Below are 15192 nucleotides of genomic sequence, written 5' to 3' on the forward strand. Positions count from 1 at the left end.
CGTTGGGGGCACCTGATGCAAGGACGGACTCTGCTGGGACACCTGATGCAAGGACAGACTCTGCTGGGACATCTGACGCAAGGACGGACAGCTAGTGGCAGGCAACGTGGATAGTGACACGCTCAGGGATCCCACTGATTCTGCATTATGGTGAGTTGAATGATTTAATTTTATATTACAATGTAATAATAGAAATAATGCACTTTAATCATCCTGACACCATAACAACCATGGTGCCGGGATGATTGAAGTGCTAACACCAGGTGTTTGGAGTATCTTTACTGATTTTTAAACTTTCTAGAATACACATATTTTCATTGTGTAGGATCTGGGGCTGCTGTCCCGTCATTTCCCTCTCCCCCTCTCCCTCTCCATCCCTCATTCATCTCAGACTCTAACCACACCCTCTTGAGCCACACCCACTATGTAGCGTAAACCACGCCCATTTTTCACTGCGACGCGCTTTGCGCGCCGCACTTGTATATTTTTCATAAACCACGCCTACAAACGAATGCCCCGCCCCCTAATTATTGTACGGCTCCGTATACAGCCACAAAAGTGTCCCACATTTTTTTTTTACAATGTTGGCAACTATGCAATGGGTGTGTCCTATGCTTGCATACTTTTGCTGATAGGTGTCCCTCATTCCCATCTCAAAAAGTTGGGAAGTATAGTTTACTGTTATAAATACTGTAAATGTAAAATACAAAACTCTGGTGGGTTCTTGCCCCCTTCTCACTGTAGCCTTACTGTGAACAAGTGCGGGGTGTAGCAAGATGGCGGCGATGAAACGTCACTTCCGTTACACGTTCTGACGGGTGGCCTAATCTGACGGAACAGCGGCTATCTGATAGAACAAGCCTCCATAGGGCGCACGGGACTACACCTCCCATGATGCCGTGCTCCGGACGGGAACACGTGGGCAGGTCTTTGCGGTGCTGCTGACCGGTGGCCACATTTTCATCATGTCGTCTGGTTGCAAGATTGGTCCGTCCATCCTAAACAGCGATCTGTCCCGGCTGGCGGCGGAATGTGATCGTATGCTGCAGAGCGGGGCGGACTACCTACACCTAGATGTGATGGACGGGTGAGAGTGGCCGGTGTGCGGCCAGTTTGGGTGGTCGGCATGGTGCGGCTTCCTTATATTCACAGGAGACACCCGGGAGGGGAGTACAGAGGACTGTGTATGAGGAGAGGAGCAGAGGGTGGAGGAGGGGCTCATTCACACCGGTGTAGTACAATGTTCCCAGGGCTGGACAAGGGCCACTACATCCGGGCACTACATCCACTTTTTAGGGTCCAACTAATAGCCTCTGCTTAGCTGAAAAAATAAAGAGCATTCAGGAGGGTGCAGAGTTCTGAGGGCTCATTCACACAAGCTTTACTTTAATTAAAGACCAAGCCTATTTCTGACACTTCTTGCTTACAAGTTTTAATTAGTATTATTTTTTTTTTTTTTTTTTTTTTGTTAGAAAATGTATTTAGAACCCCCAAACATCCTCTCTCTTCCTTCCTTTTTTTTTACCACTTAAGGACCAGCCTCGTTTTGGATTTTAGGTGTTTACATGTTTAAAACAGGTCTTTCTGCTAGAAAATTACTTTGAACCCCCAAGCATTATATATGGTTTTTCTTCTAGCACCCTAGAGAATAAAATGGCGGTCGTTGCAATACTTTTTTTCGCACTGTATTTGCGCAGCGGTCTTAGCGCACTTTTTTTGGAAAAAATTCACTTTTTTGAATAAAAAAATAAGACAACAGTAAAGTTAGCCCAATTTTTTTTTATAGTGTGAAATATGTTACGCCAAGTAAATACCCAACATGTCACGCTTGAAAATTGCGCCCGCTCGTGGAATGGCGTCAAACTTTTACCCTCAAAAATCTCCATAGGCGACGTTTAAAAAATTCTAAAGGTTGCATATTTTGCAGTACAGAGGTCTAGGGCTAGAATTATTGCTCTCGCTCTACCGGTCACGGCGATATCTCACATGTGTGGTTTGACCACCGTTTTCATATGCGGGCGCTACTCGAGTATGCTTTCGCTTCTGCGCGCGAGCTCGTTGGGACAGGGGGTTTTAAAAAAAAAAAAAATGTATTATTTATTTTACATTATTTTATTTATTTTTACACCGTTTTTTAAATAAAAAATTGTGTCACTTTTATTCCTATTACAAGGGATGTAAACATCCCTTGTAATAGAAAAAAGCATGACAGGACCTCTTAAATATGAGATCTGGGATCAAAAAGACCTCAGATCTCATATTTACACTAAAATGCAATTAAAAAAAAAAGTCATTTGAAAAAATGGTACCTTTTAAGAGGCGTGGACGGAAGTGACTTTTTGAAGTCTAAAAGACCCCAAACCCCTCCTCTGCACTTCAAAGTAATCTAAACTCCAAGATCTGCATTTTTGAATACTGCCATTTTTTTAAAATCTGCACCATTGGCAGCCGAGTAAACCAGAAGTGAAGTTGTGACATCGCTTCCAGCTTTGTTTGGCTCTCCAGCTTGTTGCTCAGGTTTCCCGGTGGGATGGGAAACCGGGGGGGGGGGGGGGGGGGGGGGTCATACTTCCCCTCCCGAGCATTTTGATAACGGCTGAGCGGCTACTTGGCTGCGTTGGTTCTCACTAGAAAGCCAACCGCCAGCTCTAAAAAACAGTACCCGGAGTGAAGCCTGCAGCTGCCTGTCCCCAAACCCCCCCTAGAGGAAGTAATGAACTCACAGGCTTTCTGACAGGATCAACAAGTATTTTTTCATACTTCTAAAACTGATATAATAAAACTCTCTTATCTCACTTTTTATCTGTATATTTGCAGATGGGTGGGGGTAGAACGCAGCTCAACTGCATGGTATTAACATCCGCCAACCTCACATGTGAACGAGCCCTTAGTTCACATCCGTGCGGGAAAGCCCTAAAAACATACCACATTTGCCAGTGCATAGGGTATCATTACATGGCACCCCATTTGTCTGCGTGTAACCGTAAGATTCCATGCAGAAAGTTTGAAGGTTACAGGGGGTCCGGATTGAATGAAATAGTTTTACAAAATGCAGCAGCTGCCAGTAATGGGGTACCCATCATTTAGATGTAATTTATTTATACATGGCAATACATTATTTTGCCTGGAGCTTCAGCCTTAAAGCGGTTGTAAAGGGTATTTTTTAAATAATCAAAATGGTATACTTGCTCTGTGCAATAGCATATTTTACAATCATGTTTGCGGTCCTGTTAATTTACAGAGCTCTCCCTCTTGTTGCAGACATTTTGTTCCTAACATCACATTTGGACATCCGGTGGTAGAATGTCTACGAAAGCAACTGGGAAATGACCCATTTTTTGGTAAGATTTACAGTTCAAACAGTTATGAAATATTTCAATAAATAGTCATTTTATAGATGTTATAGATCTACTATTGTATTTAATAAGGCAGAGCATAGACCAGTGGGGTTATGCAAATTCCAGTTCCCTATAGCAGCCAGCCAGATTTAGCGCTGTTATACCGGTGATCCTATCACTGTGGAGAACTTGCCAGGGATAGGATCACTTTGGAGGACACCACAACAAAGAGTGAGAACACTCGCCTGCTTGCATTTGTCACTTCCTAGTCGGCATTGGGAGTGAGGAAGCACTTTCCTTTTTTTTTCTTTATCGTACATCACGGGACACAGAGCCATAGTAATTACTATGTGGGTTATAGGCCGCCTTTAGGTGATGGACACTGGTACACCCTAAGACAGGAAGTCCACTCCCTATGTAACCCTTCCCACTACTGGGAGTACCTCAGTTTTTTCGCCAGTGTCTTAGGTGTTGGTCATGAGTAAAGATGTGCTATGCTTAGCTCCACTGGAGATATTCCTTTCTGGGGCAGGCTATGCAACCAGATCCATTCAGTGTGTCTTTTTAGGCCGAATTGAATGGTACCCGGGCCTCATGGTGGAAGAAACAAGGTTTAGCCCATAACGTTCTCTTTTTAGAGAGCTGGACCCTGGGATCCAGTGCTTTGTTTTTTTTCAGCCATAAAGTTTCCTGGCTGGTTGCTTTACAGGTCCAGGGGTGTGAATCACCCTATAAAAAGGGGCCCCGGTTCCTGAAGGTTTTTTAACGGAGCCCACCGTGGGTGGTAAAGGTTGGGTCTGTTGGTTTTACCACAGAATCCCTGCGGTGAGATAAGGTAAGTGGAGATTCCTAAGGAATTTTACATTTTCTTATGGATTGTCTCCTTTAAAAGTAAATGTTGTCATGCCTAAAAGTCACCACTGGGGGCTGTATAGAGCACGAACCTGATTCATGCTTCCCTTAGATCGCTCCGTGTCTGCATAAGCTGCAGACTTCCCTCTGGCTAGCAGTCCCAGGCCTCGGGTAAGATGTTGAGGGGGGATTTCTTTCTAAAAAGCACCCTCCACCTGGACAGAAGCTCTCCCCCCTCTCCCTGTATGGATAGGGGGAAGCCTGAATGATCGGCAGATGCCGCTGTGTTCTCCACCGCCTCTGCACGGCAGTTTGTCACTAGCTCTCCTCCTTGCCGCCCTCACACCGATCCCGTCGGTTCGGAAGCTCATGCGGGAAAACACTCTTTTGAAAAGAGGGGGGGCATGGTGGGAAGATGGAGGGGCGTGGCTTGGTGCGACGTTAGCGTGCAGCAACGCCCAGCACGGGAGTACATTTTAAAAAGCTCCATTTTGCTGACAGAAGCTGATGGAGGGACACGAGCAAAAGGGGGCATGTAAGTGGTGACACAGCCATTCCTTTGGCACATTTACTAAAGCATCAGGCTGAGCATTAATAGCAGCAGCAGTTGCTGGACTATTTGCTCAAGCAGTGGGTGCAATTTCTTCTGGTATTACCTCTGCATTTTTTCATTGGGCTATGGTCAGAAGGGGAGGTATATACACCCCAAAAAAGGGATCAAAAGTGCCTCCCTCAAGTTCTCAGAAGCTTAGTCTCATCTCTACAATGTCATCCCCTGAGAGATCTGAGGTGGTTGGTCAGAGTGAGCCATCGGGGCTGTAAAGTGTTGCAACTGTTTCCAACACTGCAGCTCCTGTCTATTACTGAAGAGGTTTTTTCCTCAGCCATGATAGGATTAGAGGAAAGGTTAGCGGCTTTAATAGCATCTTCCCAGAGTGGGACAAAAACGCGACAGGTCCCCTTCCACTACCCGGGACCCTCAAACAGAGGAACTGGGGGCGGGAGAAGATGAATTTCCCTCAGGGGACCGTGAAGAGGCTGATGACTCCTCTTCTGAGGGGTCAAATGCGGAAGGACCTCCTTCAGCGTCACAATCTGAGAGATTGATGGTGCAATCTCTTACTGAGTTGGTCCGCTCCACTTTTATGCTACCCTTAACTGAGTCGGTTGATAAGCCCACTTCTTGTTTGGGTTCGCTAAAGCCTCCTCAAGCTGTGCATGCCTTTCCTGTCCATTCATTGCTGGAACAGCTTATGTATTCTGAGTGGGATCACCCAGATAAGCATTTTTTTTCCTCCCAAAAAGTTTTCAACACTTTTTATCCTATGGAGGAAAAATTCACTAAAAAGTGGGAGATACCAGCAATTGACGCTGCTATATCCTCTGTGAATAAGAGTTTGACATGTCCGGTAGACAATGCTCAAATGCTTAGGGATCCAATGGATAAGAAATTGGAATTCCTATTAAACGCATTTTCTCTGGCAGGTTCAGTGACTCAACCTGCAGTGGCAGCAAATGGTGTATGTCAATCCTTGAAAGACCAGTTTAAACAGGTGCTCAAGGTTATCCCTGATCAGCAGGCCAAGGATTTAGCCGAGCTACCAGGTGCCTTATGTTTTGCAATAGACGCTGTGAGGGGTTCTATTCTTCAGGCCTCGCGCCTTAAGTTTGGGCTGATACATATGCGTAGAATACTATGGTTGAAAAATTGGTCAGCCGAAGCGCCTTGCAAAAAGGTCCTGGCTAGTTTTCCTTTCCGCTGTTTGGGGATGATTTGGATAAATATATCCAAAAAATTTCTAGTGGGAGAAGTACCCTTTTGCCAGTTAGGAAAAGGAGTAAACGTATTTCATTTAAACAAGCTCCTTCTCCAGTGCCAGGGGCATCAGCCTCCAGGCAGTCACAACGGCCTCCGCCATCAGGTTCAAGAGGTAAACCTCAGGGTCAACCCCAGGGACAAAAGAAGTCCTGGGGAAGGAAACATACGAAACAAAATACTAAAGCCTCCTTATGAAGGGGCGCCCCTGCTCGCTCGAGTTCTGCAGTTCTCAATGGTCTGGCAGGAAGAGTGTCGAGACAAATGGGGGTCTTCCTCAATAGCTCTAGGGTACAAGCTAGAGTTCCGGGAGCCCCCATCTCCTTGTTTTCTCAGATCAAATGTTCCCAAGGATCCAGAGAAAAAAAAGGTCTCTTTCAAGTATTGGACTGTCTTTTGTCTCAAAAAGTGATCTCGGTGGTCCCCATACAAGAGCAGGGATTGGGGTTTTATTCAGAACTTTTCACGGTGCCAAAACCAAATTAAAACCCATTCTAGATCTCAAAGATCTAAACCGTTTTTTGAATATCCGCTCTTTTCGCATGGAGTCAATCCGATCAGTAGTCTCCATCCTACAAGGAGGAGAACTTCTGGCGTCAATCGACATCAAGGATGCATATCTCCATGTGCCGATTTTCCCCGCTCACCAGAAATATCTACGTTTCGAGGTAGAAAATCTTAATTTTCAGTTTGTAGCTCTGCCTTTCGGTCTAGCTACTGCACCTTGAGTGTTTACAAAGGTCCTGGCCCCTCCCCTAGCCAGATTAAGGGCCCAAGTTATAACGATTATAGCTTACCTAGATGGTTTGCTCTTGATAGACCAGTTGGTAGCCCGCTTAGACCAAAGTATGGTCACCACAGTCGACTACCTGGAATACCTAGGTTGGATTCTCAACCTAGAGAAATCTTCCTTAAAACCGTCAAGGAGATTAGAATACTTGGGTCTGATCATAGATACAGCTCAGAAAAAGGTATTCTTGCCCCAGGCAAAGATAAGCTCCATAAAGGAACTGATTCAGGTGGTCAAAGCAAAAAAGAATCCTTCTATTCGTCTTTGCATGAGGTTGTTGGGAAAGATGGTGGCTTTATTCGAGGCCGTTCCTTATGCTGAGGTTCATTCGAGGCTGCTGCAAAACAGTATCCTATTAGCTTGGAACAAGAAGGTCCAAGCTCTAGAATTCCCAATGTATCTGTCTCCAAAGGTGCGCCAGATTCTCAGTTGGTTGATAACCAAGAATCTGCAAAAGGGAAGATCCTTCCTTCCAGTTACCTGGAAGGTGGTAACAGATGCCAGCCTTTCAGGTTGGGGAGCAGTCCTGGAGGAGGCAACCGTCTAAGGGAAATGGTCCAAATCAGAAATGGCCTTGCCCATCAACATTCTAGAGTTTCGGGCAGAACGCTTGGTCCTGAGGGTCTGGACGTTCAGGTTAAGGAATTGTCCTGTCAGGATCCAATCTGACAATGCCACAGCCGTGGCTTATATCAATCACCAAGGGGGTACAAGAAGTTGTGCATTCCAGAGAGAGGTAAATCGTATCCTAACTTGGGCAGAAAACAATGTTCCTTGCCTATCGGCAGTCTTCATTCCAGGGATAGAAAATTGGCGGGTGGACTATTTGAGTCGCCAGCAGTTGTTCCTGGGAGAATGGTCCCTTCACCCAGAGATTTTCCTGGCAATATGCCGAAGATGGGGGGGATCCCGGACGTAGATCTGTTTGCATCCAGGTTCAACAAGATCGATAACTTTGTGTCAAGAACAAGGGATCTGCTAGCATGCTGAACAGATGCCATGGTGGTCCTGTGGAATCAGTTCTCACTGATTTATGCATTCCCTCCTATTCTGCTGCTTCCACGACTTCTTTGCAGGATCAAGCAGGAAGGGAAGTCGGTGATTCTTGTGGCCCAAAGATCTTGGTATGCACAGATCATAAGGATGGCGGTAGGGGATTCATGGACCCTACCACCACGTCCAGGCCTACTCTCGCAAGGTCAGGTATTCCATCCTACCTTACAAAAGCTAAATTTAATGGTTTGGCTATTGAGACCCACATTCAGAAGAAGTGTGGGCTATCAGGTTCAGTGGTATCTACCTTGATTAATGCAAGGAAGCCGGCCTCTAGAATCATATAGAGTCTGGAAGGCAGATGTTTCCTGGTGTGAATCGAGGGGTTGGCATCCCAGAAAGTATGTCATAGGTAGAATCCTCACTTTCTGCAGATGGGGTTAGAAATGAAGCTGGCCTTGAGTACTATCAAAGGCCAGGTCTCTGCCTTATCGGTATTGTTTCCACGACCACTTGCTTCGCATTCTTTGGTCCGTAGCTTTATACAGGGGGTAAAGTGGCTTAATCCACCGGTTAGGTCACCCCTGAACCCTTGGGACTTGAATTTAGTTTGGTTGGCATTACAGAAACAGCCTTTTGAGCCAATACGACATATTCCCTTGGTCCTTTTGACAAGGAAACTAGTTTTTCTGGTAGCCATATCTTCTGCAAGAGTTGGCTGCTCTTTCTTGTAAAGAGCCATATTTAATTATTCTCAAGGATAGAGTAGTATTGTGTCCTCATCCTAACTTTTCTACCGAAGGTATTGTCAGGTTTTCATCTAAACCAGGATATTGTTCTACCTTCGTTTTTTCTAGAACCCGGTTCTATGGAAGAAAATTCACTACATTCTCTTGATGTGGTGAGAGCAGTCAAAGTCTACTTAAAGGCGACTGCTCAGATTCGAAAAATGGATGTTTTGTTTGTGTTGCCTGAAGGTCCTAAAAAAGGACAGGCAGCATCAAAATCTACTATTTCTAAATGGATCCGGCAAGTAATTGTTCAAGCTTATGGTTTGAAGAGGAAGATTACGCCCTCTCAAATCAAAGTGCACTCCACCAGGGCTGTTAGTGCTTCGTGGGCAGTGCATCAACAAGCCTCCATGGATCCAGTCTGCAAGGCCGCAACTTGGTCTTCAGTCCATACATTTACCAGATGCTATCAGGCTGATGTAAAAAGGCATGAGGATATCGCCTTTGGGCGCAGTGTGCTGTAGGCAGCAGTATAAGTCCTCTGGTCTCATGGTGCTCTTCTTTTGTTGTCTCCCTCCCCTCAGTTAGCATTGCACTGGGACATCCCACACAGTAATTACTATGGCTCTGTGACCTGTGATGTACGATAAAGAAAATAGGATTTTTATAACAGCTTACCTGTAAAATCCTTTTCTTGGAGTACATCACGGGACACAGAGGTCCCTCCCCTCTTTTAATACGTGGAGGGACCTCTGCTTTGCTACAAAAACTATGGTACTCCCAGTAGTGGGAGGGGTTATATAGGGAGTGGACTTCCTGTCTTAGGGTGTGCCAGTTTCCATCGCCTAAAGGTGGCCTACAACCCACATAGTAATTATTATGGCTCTGTGTCCCATGATGTGCTCCAAGAAAAGTATTTTACAGGTAAGCTGTTTATAAAAATCCTATATAATTTTTTTTTTTTTTTTTTCCCTGTGATCGCGCCAGCAAGGGACAGACGTGTGTGTGTGTGTGTCCCCACTGTATTTCCCAGTGATCCTGTCTGGTGAATTTTTTTTCAAGCGCCAGAGATGATAGTGTGACATATGCCCTAATATTATAGCGGTTATCTAAAAGTGAAAGTTGGTTGCTGATTGGCTGTTGTGTCTTGGACAATTGCACATCATTTTCCAATGTTATAGTTTAGGCTGCACATAACTTATGCATAATTATTCAAAACTTAAAGTGAACCTCTGCCCATTAAAGTATTAAAAGTAATTGTAGGCAAACTTTTTTTTGGGCAGGTTTTAACCCATTCAGGGTCCCCCCCCCATTGGGGAGACTTCCTGTTACTCCCTATCTCATAGCTACAACACGTGAGAGGAAATCTGTCGATTCAGATACTGTTGGCTATACTGCCCCATACAAGAGGATTGGACACTGCCAAACTGTAGGAATGCCCAGAATAACCCCTCCTCCCCAGCATTCCTCAGTTTTTTGCTAGTGTGTTAAGGGAACGGATATCATTTTTTGCGATCCACTGAGAAAAGCCTAACCATTTTTTTTTTCCAACAGTTGTGTGAACATTTTTTTTAAAACCTGACAGTATCTGAACTAATATACTCCTCGTGTTTTCTATTTTTCATTGGTAGACATGCATATGATGGTGGCTAAACCAGAGCAGTGGGTGAAACCTATGTCAGCAGCTGGTGCCAACCAGTATACCTTCCACCTGGAGGCTACAGAAAACCCTGGAATTCTCATTAAAGACATACGAGAAAGTGGCATGAAGGTGAGTGGCATGGCTAGTGCACATGGGTATGTTTTTATGATGGTGTACATTGCAGGCCCAAAACTGAAAATGTTACCTGCACATATTTAAATACGATCTTTGAGATTAAATATTGATACCGCTGCCTGGCTTGTGTGAGGCTGACACAATATAGCTACATCCTTCTGTCCTCCATACACTGTCGGTATGTGTGGGCGCCTACTCAAAGCCATGCAGGGAGGTGACTAGGCCTTATTGCCTAACTGTAACAGTGAAAGGTAAGATTACCATCTTGTCTCTGCTGTCAAGACTGGCTTGATAAAATAGTCTTTACAATCCCATACATGTTGTTTAACATGTAGGTTTAGCAGTTTGCCTAGCTTTAAAGCTGAGCTCCAGATATACTGCTGAACACGTGGTTAAAATACATTGAGGCTGGGTTCACACTTTTGCAAATTGAATGCGTATTTCTCCTCATCCAATTTGCATAGCAGGAGATTGTGACCGGAACTCTATGGTGCCGGGTCACACATCGAATTGCACAGGAGTCCTGTGCGTCTTTTGGTCCGTTTCAGGTCCGAATTCAGCCAAAGATTTGGGCTGAAATCATACCTGAAACGGTGAATGGAGACGCATCGGACTCCTGCTGTGAGCCACTGCTTTCTCCTGTGTGAACCCAGCTTAAAGAATACCTTATATACTTGCTAATTCAGCTCATCCAGCCTTGTGGTCAGGTGCTAGAGGGAGCTCTCAGGAGATGGACTGCTCATTCAGCCCAATGTCTTCTCTAGGAGCATCAATTTAGTGACAGCTGTGACTGGCTTCTTCAGCAGAACAACTGAATGTAATTATAAGCAGGGGAGCTCAGGTGTGGGAAATGTTCACTAATAAGTCAGGAAATTCTTTTTAGTTTTCTGTTTACCCTGCTAGAACAATGGCAGATAAAGAATATGAACAAAAATTAGTTTCCTTTAACCATTTGCCTGCCGCAATTGTACTGCGGCAGGCCGGCTCTATTGCACGAAACGACGTACCTGTACGTAATTTCGTGTAATAGCCACTGGTATGTGCGGTTCCACACTGATTGGACACAGGGATGCCAATCAGTGGATCCGATGTTCGCTAGCCACCCACGATCGTTCCCGGGAGAGTCAGAATGGCGACCTGCCTATGTAAACAAGGCAGATCGCCGTTCTGACAGGGGAGAAGATGGAGATCTTGTGTTCCTGCTAAGCAGGGCCTGCACGATACATGTTAGAAAGTTTGCCAAAACCAGGGGCTGTAAGCTTTTGGGGGTGAAAGGGAGTTGGAAGTGCATGTACGTTTTACTTTTAGGAAATTCAGTGAAGTTTTGAAAAAAATTATGCATAAAATAAAGCTTTAAATTAGAGCTTCACCCAACAGGGGAAGTTCTGCTTTAAGGCCTCCTCCCCCACTCCTGTTTGTGAAATGGAGCTATTTGGAAGGAGTGAGAACCTGATTTTGTTGACAGGTACCCGCGCTCCCACTTCTGCTCTGACCGCCTAGGCAATCCAAAGCCAAAGTTCTCCTAACACCTCCCCCACTGAAGAATTTCTCATGACAAGGTTGCGCATGCAAAGTGGGTACCCGGCTGTTAAGCTGCAAGCTGTCAAAGCCAGGTGCTCATAGTAGAGATGCCAGCGAGAGGACACAGGGAGAGAACAGCTGGGGTGAGCACACCGCTGAATCATGGGACAGGATAGTGGCTGTTTATTAAAAGTCAGCAGCTACAGTTTTTAATTTTCACGTAAGAGACTGGTACAACTCCTATAATTTCACTTTAAAAAAAAAAAATACCGTATTGGCGTATAACACGCACCCCAATTTAAGAGGGAAGTTTCAGAAAAAAACATTTTTTTTAAATAAACCACTTTGAAGCAAAATAATGGTCAGTGCCCATATGCAGCCTCAATGCAGCCTATTCACAGTCTCGCCATCTCTCATGCAGTGCAGGAATTTAGATGGGGGGATGAGCGCCGGAATCAGTGAGCCGTCATCTTATGTTTACCATACTCGACCGTCACACACACACGTCCCGCCTCCGCCATCGGACCAGCTCCTGTGATTGACAGAACACTGGTCCAATGCTGGTGGCGGAGGCGGGACGTATGTGTGACGTCAGAGTAAAGACATGACGGCTCGGTGATTCCGGCAGCGATCGTGTACAATGACAGCTCAGTGATTGCGGCGGCGCTGGTCCCCCTCCTTCTCCGAGGTACGCTATCGGCGTATAACGTGCACCCCTGATTTTCCCCCTATTTTCAGGGGGGGAAAATGCGTGTTATATGCCGATTAAATACGGTAATTACTCTGGTTTACATATACTAATACCTTCTTATCTGAACTCCTATGCTTGTCTTCCACAGGTGGGACTGGCAATTAAACCAAATACTACGGTGGAATATCTTGCACCGTGGGCAAGTCAGATTGATATGGCCTTGGTTATGACAGTGGAGCCTGGATTTGGAGGGCAGAAGTTCATGGAGGACATGATGCCAAAGGTAAAAATTAACTACTACTATACTTATTAACATAAGATGGAGAAAAACAAGGGGTATTATGAAAAGATGCTGTTCTTGGTCCACTGATGCAGGTTACAGAGTGTCTGGGAATGCCAGAGAAGACCTGCTATAAATATATATACTATATTACCAAAAGTATTGTAATGGCTGCCTTTTACACGCACATGAACTTGAATGAATGAATGAATGAATAATTTGTATAGCGCAGTAAATGCAAACTGAATCACCTCAAGGCATCCCAGTCTTAGTCCGTGGGGTTCAATATTGAGTTGACCCACCCTTTGCAGGTTTAACAGCTTCAACTCCTTCTGGGAAGGCGGTCAACAAGCTTTAGGAGTGTGTCTATGGGAATGTTTGACCATTCTTCCAGAATCGCATTTTGTGAAGCACTGATGTGGACGAGAAGGCCTGGCTCGCAGCCAGATAGAACAGTGGTTCTCAAATCTGTCCTCAAGTACCCCCCACAGGCCATGTTTTGGGAATTTCTCTTAGATAAAATAGCTGTCCAAAATACCAAGCCATTGACTGGACATGTTTGCAGGAAAACCTGCATACATGGCCTATTGTGGGTACTTGAGGACATGGTTGAGAACCACTGTGATAGAACACCTTTGGGAGGAATTAGAGCGGAGACTGCGAGCCAGGCCTTCTCGTCCACATCAGTGCCTGACCTCACAAATGTGCATATGGAAGAATGGTCAAACATTCCCATAGACACATGCCTAAAGTTCATGTGCGTGTAAAGGCAGGCTTCCCAGTGCTTTTGACAATCTAGTGTGTGTGTGTGTGTGTGTGTGTGTGTGTGTGTGTGTGTGTGTGTGTTTTTTTTTTATATATATATATATATATATATATATATATATATATATATATATATATATATATATATATATATATATATATATATACCTACCGTATTTATCGGCGTATAACACGCACCCCAATTTAGGAGGGAATTTTAAGGAAAAAAAACTTTTAGGAGGGAAGTTGAAGGGAAAAATGACTTACATTTAAATGCCCATCAGTGCAGCCTTCCCCAGTGCAGCCTTGCCCCAGTGATCCCAGCCATTCTGGGCTTCAAAATCGCCGATCGCGATTTGAAAATGGCGGCGCTGAAATACACAGAGCCGGTCCTCGGCTCTTTCTGGCGGCTCTCGTTCACTTTCGGCTCCACTCGTAGTCCCGAGCGGAGCTTTCCAAACCTAGCCGAGTAGGTTCGGATAGCTCCGCTCGGGACTACGAGTGGAGCCGAAAGTGAACGAGAGCCGCCTGAAAGAGCCGAGGACGGGCTCTGTGTATTTCGGCGGCGCCATTTTCAAATCGCGGTCGGCGATTTTGAAAATGTGACAGGTCGGGATCGCAGGGGATCGGCGTATAACACGCACCTGCGATTTTTTAACTCCTGGGATATTGATCTGGTCAGTTAAGTATTAGAGGGGGTTAATCAGTTTCAGCTGCTTTGGTGTTAATGAAATTAACAGGTGCACTAGATGGGCAACAACGAGACAACCTCCAAAACAGTAATGGTTTTACAGGTGGAGGCCACTGACCTCTATTCCCCCCCCCCCCCCCCCCTACATTTGCACTTGGCTAGGGTCAGGGTCACTACTGGTAGCATGAGGCGATACTTGGACCCTATAAAGTTTGCACAGGCAGTCCAACTCCTCCAGGATGGCACATCAATATTGCCAGAAGGTTTGCTGGGTCTCCCAGCACAGTTTCAAGAGCATGGAGGAGATTCCAGGAGACAGGCAGATACTCTAGGAGAACTAGATAGGGCCGTTGTTATTGAACACCAGAATTGCCAGGTCCGCCACTGGTGCCCTGTGCTTTTCACAGATAAGAGCAGGATCACCCTGAGCACATCTGACAGAAGTGAAAGGGTCTGGAGAAACCATGGAGAATGTTATGCTGCCTGTAACATCGTTCAGCATGACTGGTTTGGTGGTCGGTCAGTGATGGTCTGGGGAGGCATAGTCATAGAGGGACGCACAGACCTCTACAGGCTAGACAATGGCACTCTGACTGCCATTAGGTATCGGGATGAAATCATTTGACCCATTGTCGGATCCTATGCTGGTGCAGTGGGTCCTGGGTCCCTGCTGGTGAATGACAATGTCTGGCCTGTGACAAGAGTATGCAGCCAGTTCCTGGAGGATGAAGGAATTGATACCATTAAATGGCCCCCACGCTCGCCTCACCTAAATCAAATGGAACACCTCTAGGACATTGTTTCGGTCCATCCCATGCCACCAGGTTGCACCTCTGTCTGTTCAGGAGCCCAGTGATGCCCTGGTCTAGATCTAGGAGGAAATTCCCCAAGGACACCATCCGTCTCATTAGGAGCATGCCCCGACATTGTCAGGCATGCATACAAGC

General features: G+C 45.6%; 1 protein-coding gene across 3 annotated transcripts in view; it reads left to right on the top strand.

Annotated features, from left to right (window-relative positions):
• Window positions 1-833: 833 nt before the first annotated feature.
• Window positions 834-15192, top strand: part of RPE (ribulose-5-phosphate-3-epimerase) — a 29508-nt gene continuing 15149 nt past the window's right edge. The window contains exons 1-4 of one of the 3 annotated variants that reach the window (XM_073633545.1): window positions 834-1087; window positions 3262-3341; window positions 10152-10291; window positions 12658-12792. In XM_073633545.1, coding sequence (XP_073489646.1) covers window positions 966-1087; window positions 3262-3341; window positions 10152-10291; window positions 12658-12792 — 477 coding nt within the window. In that variant the 5' untranslated portion in view covers window positions 834-965. Of the gene's footprint in view, window positions 1088-3261; window positions 3342-4339; window positions 4362-4702; window positions 4726-10151; window positions 10292-12657; window positions 12793-15192 lie in introns of those variants that run through there. The other 2 variants (XM_073633549.1, XM_073633548.1) reach the window with 2 other exon arrangements.

This window comes from Aquarana catesbeiana, linkage group LG06 (assembly GCF_042186555.1).
Source record: "Aquarana catesbeiana isolate 2022-GZ linkage group LG06, ASM4218655v1, whole genome shotgun sequence".
Taxonomy (NCBI): Eukaryota; Metazoa; Chordata; class Amphibia; order Anura; family Ranidae; genus Aquarana; species Aquarana catesbeiana.